This window comes from Pterocles gutturalis, unplaced genomic scaffold (assembly GCF_000699245.1).
Source record: "Pterocles gutturalis isolate BGI_N339 unplaced genomic scaffold, ASM69924v1 scaffold37573, whole genome shotgun sequence".
Classification (NCBI taxonomy): Eukaryota; Metazoa; Chordata; class Aves; order Pterocliformes; family Pteroclidae; genus Pterocles; species Pterocles gutturalis.
Genome location: NW_010124275.1, coordinates 1,947 through 3,765, shown reverse-complemented (window position 1 = coordinate 3,765; position 1,819 = coordinate 1,947). Strand labels below are relative to the sequence as shown.

Sequence of the window (1,819 nt, the reverse complement as noted above, 5' to 3'; positions counted from 1 at the left end):
GTTGGCTTTATCAAGAGGCCCCCCCTCTGAGCAGGTCTCCCCAGTGGTGCCTTGTCCATTTCTCTGTCCTCCATCTGCAGGTGGGTACACAACTGGCCCCAAACCCCTCATCGATTTGCTCCGCCAGCGCTCCCGCCCGTACCTCTTCTCCAACAGCCTGCCCCCCGCTGTGGTGGGCTGTGCATCCAAGGCCCTGGACCTCCTCATGGAGAGCAATGCCATTGCACAGTCCATGGCTGCCAAGACCCAACGGTGAGGGGCCCATATTTGGTGGGAGCAGGGGCTGAGGTTCACTGGGAATAAGTTGCCCATGTGTGTTTATTCACACACGCATCCCCCTCGGTGATAGCCCTGAAGAACATGTGCAAGTGACAGCTGGAGGGCGCTCAGGGGAAACCACAGGATGTGCTTGTGTGTGACAGACAAATGCATAGGCAGATGTCACAGCTGGATGCTCTGCAAGCTGGGGCGCATCTGTCCCTCAAACAGTTGCAGTCCCCCTGGCATTGAGTGGGAAATGGCAACAGGTCACCCCAAAAAGAGACATCCGTTCCCTGCACAGGAGATGCACAGACTCCCAGGGGAAAGCAAGGCAGCGGTCCCCAGGAAAAGGGGTGAGGAGGTTTTACTCATCCTCTTGTTCTCCTCACCAGGTTCAGAAGCAAGATGACAGCGGCCGGCTTCACCATCTCGGGGAAAGACCACCCCATCTGTCCTGTCATGCTCGGGGACGCCCGGCTGGCTGCAGTGATGGCTGAGGATATGCTGAACAGAGGTAAACTAGGGAGGGAGCTCTGGATGCAGACACATGCCCTGAAGGAAGGGACAGCCGGTAGTGATGCCACCACCATCACTCCTCTGGAGGCTGTTCCTGCATGAAATCTGTTATTTCTGTACCCTCCAGCTGCAATTGTGCTCCTGGTCTCCCCCAGACATTGCTGGCTTCACCTCCTTTCTCTTTTGGGCAGTTACATTAGCCCTCTTGTCCTGCCGTGCTGGACTCCATCCCCATCACTGGCCCCAACCCTCATTTCCATCCTTGGGAACAGATGCCACTTGAAAACTCCAGAGTGTGGAAATGGTTACTGAGAGAGGAGGGAGGGTCACAAGCCTTTCTATCACCCAATACCACTTCAGCCTCCTTCCCTCTCAGCCAGCTCTGTCTCTCCGTGCATTTCCTCCCCAGGCATTTATGTCATTGGCTTCAGCTACCCCGTGGTCCCCAAGGGAAAGGCTCGCATCCGGGTCCAGATCTCAGCTGTGCACAGCGACGAGGACATTGACCGCTGCGTGGAAGCCTTCACTGAGGTGGGACGGAAGCACGGAGCGCTGCCTTGAGAGGCCAGCAAACACCTCCTCCAAGTGTCCTTCCTGCCCACGACCAAGACAAGTGCCTGTGCCAGGGGAAAAGTCTTGAGCAGCACGCTGCCAAAAGCAGGACTGGTCCTTAAGGCATCGCAGCCTGCGGGAGGCTGTGGCTGTTGCAGCATGCTGGCAGCAGCACTGGCAACTAGCTCCTCTGTCATTAAAGGTGTCCTGCAGTGGAGTGGATATTTTTCTGGCTCTTGTTTTCTCATCTGGGAGCTGCAGCCCACCCCTGTCCTCCCTCCCTGTGACCAGACACTGCTGTGTGTTCCCTGAAGCCTCAGTCTGGGCGCTGGAGCGCTGCAGCTCCTGCTCTCTGCTGCCCATGGAAATGTAGCATTGCTGGGTGCCTGAGGTCTCCTGCTTCCTCTGCATTGTCCAGCAGTGTCACCCCGGCAGATCTGCCTGCTGTAATTCCCCACTGAGGTGGGGGCGGGGGTTTCCCAAGACCCTG

The 1,819-nt window shown here is 57.3% G+C and overlaps 1 protein-coding gene across 1 annotated transcript in view; it reads left to right on the top strand.

Moving 5' to 3' along the window:
• The window catches only part of GCAT (glycine C-acetyltransferase), a gene marked incomplete at its 5' end in the record, with an annotated part of 5,702 nt that extends 4,158 nt beyond the window's left edge, over positions 1–1,544 (top strand). The window contains 3 exons of the mRNA XM_010078223.1: positions 81–252; positions 654–775; positions 1,187–1,544. Of these exons, the coding sequence (XP_010076525.1) occupies positions 81–252; positions 654–775; positions 1,187–1,338 (446 nt within the window). The remainder of the gene's footprint in view (positions 1–80; positions 253–653; positions 776–1,186) is intronic.
• Positions 1,545–1,819: the final 275 nt, after the last annotated feature.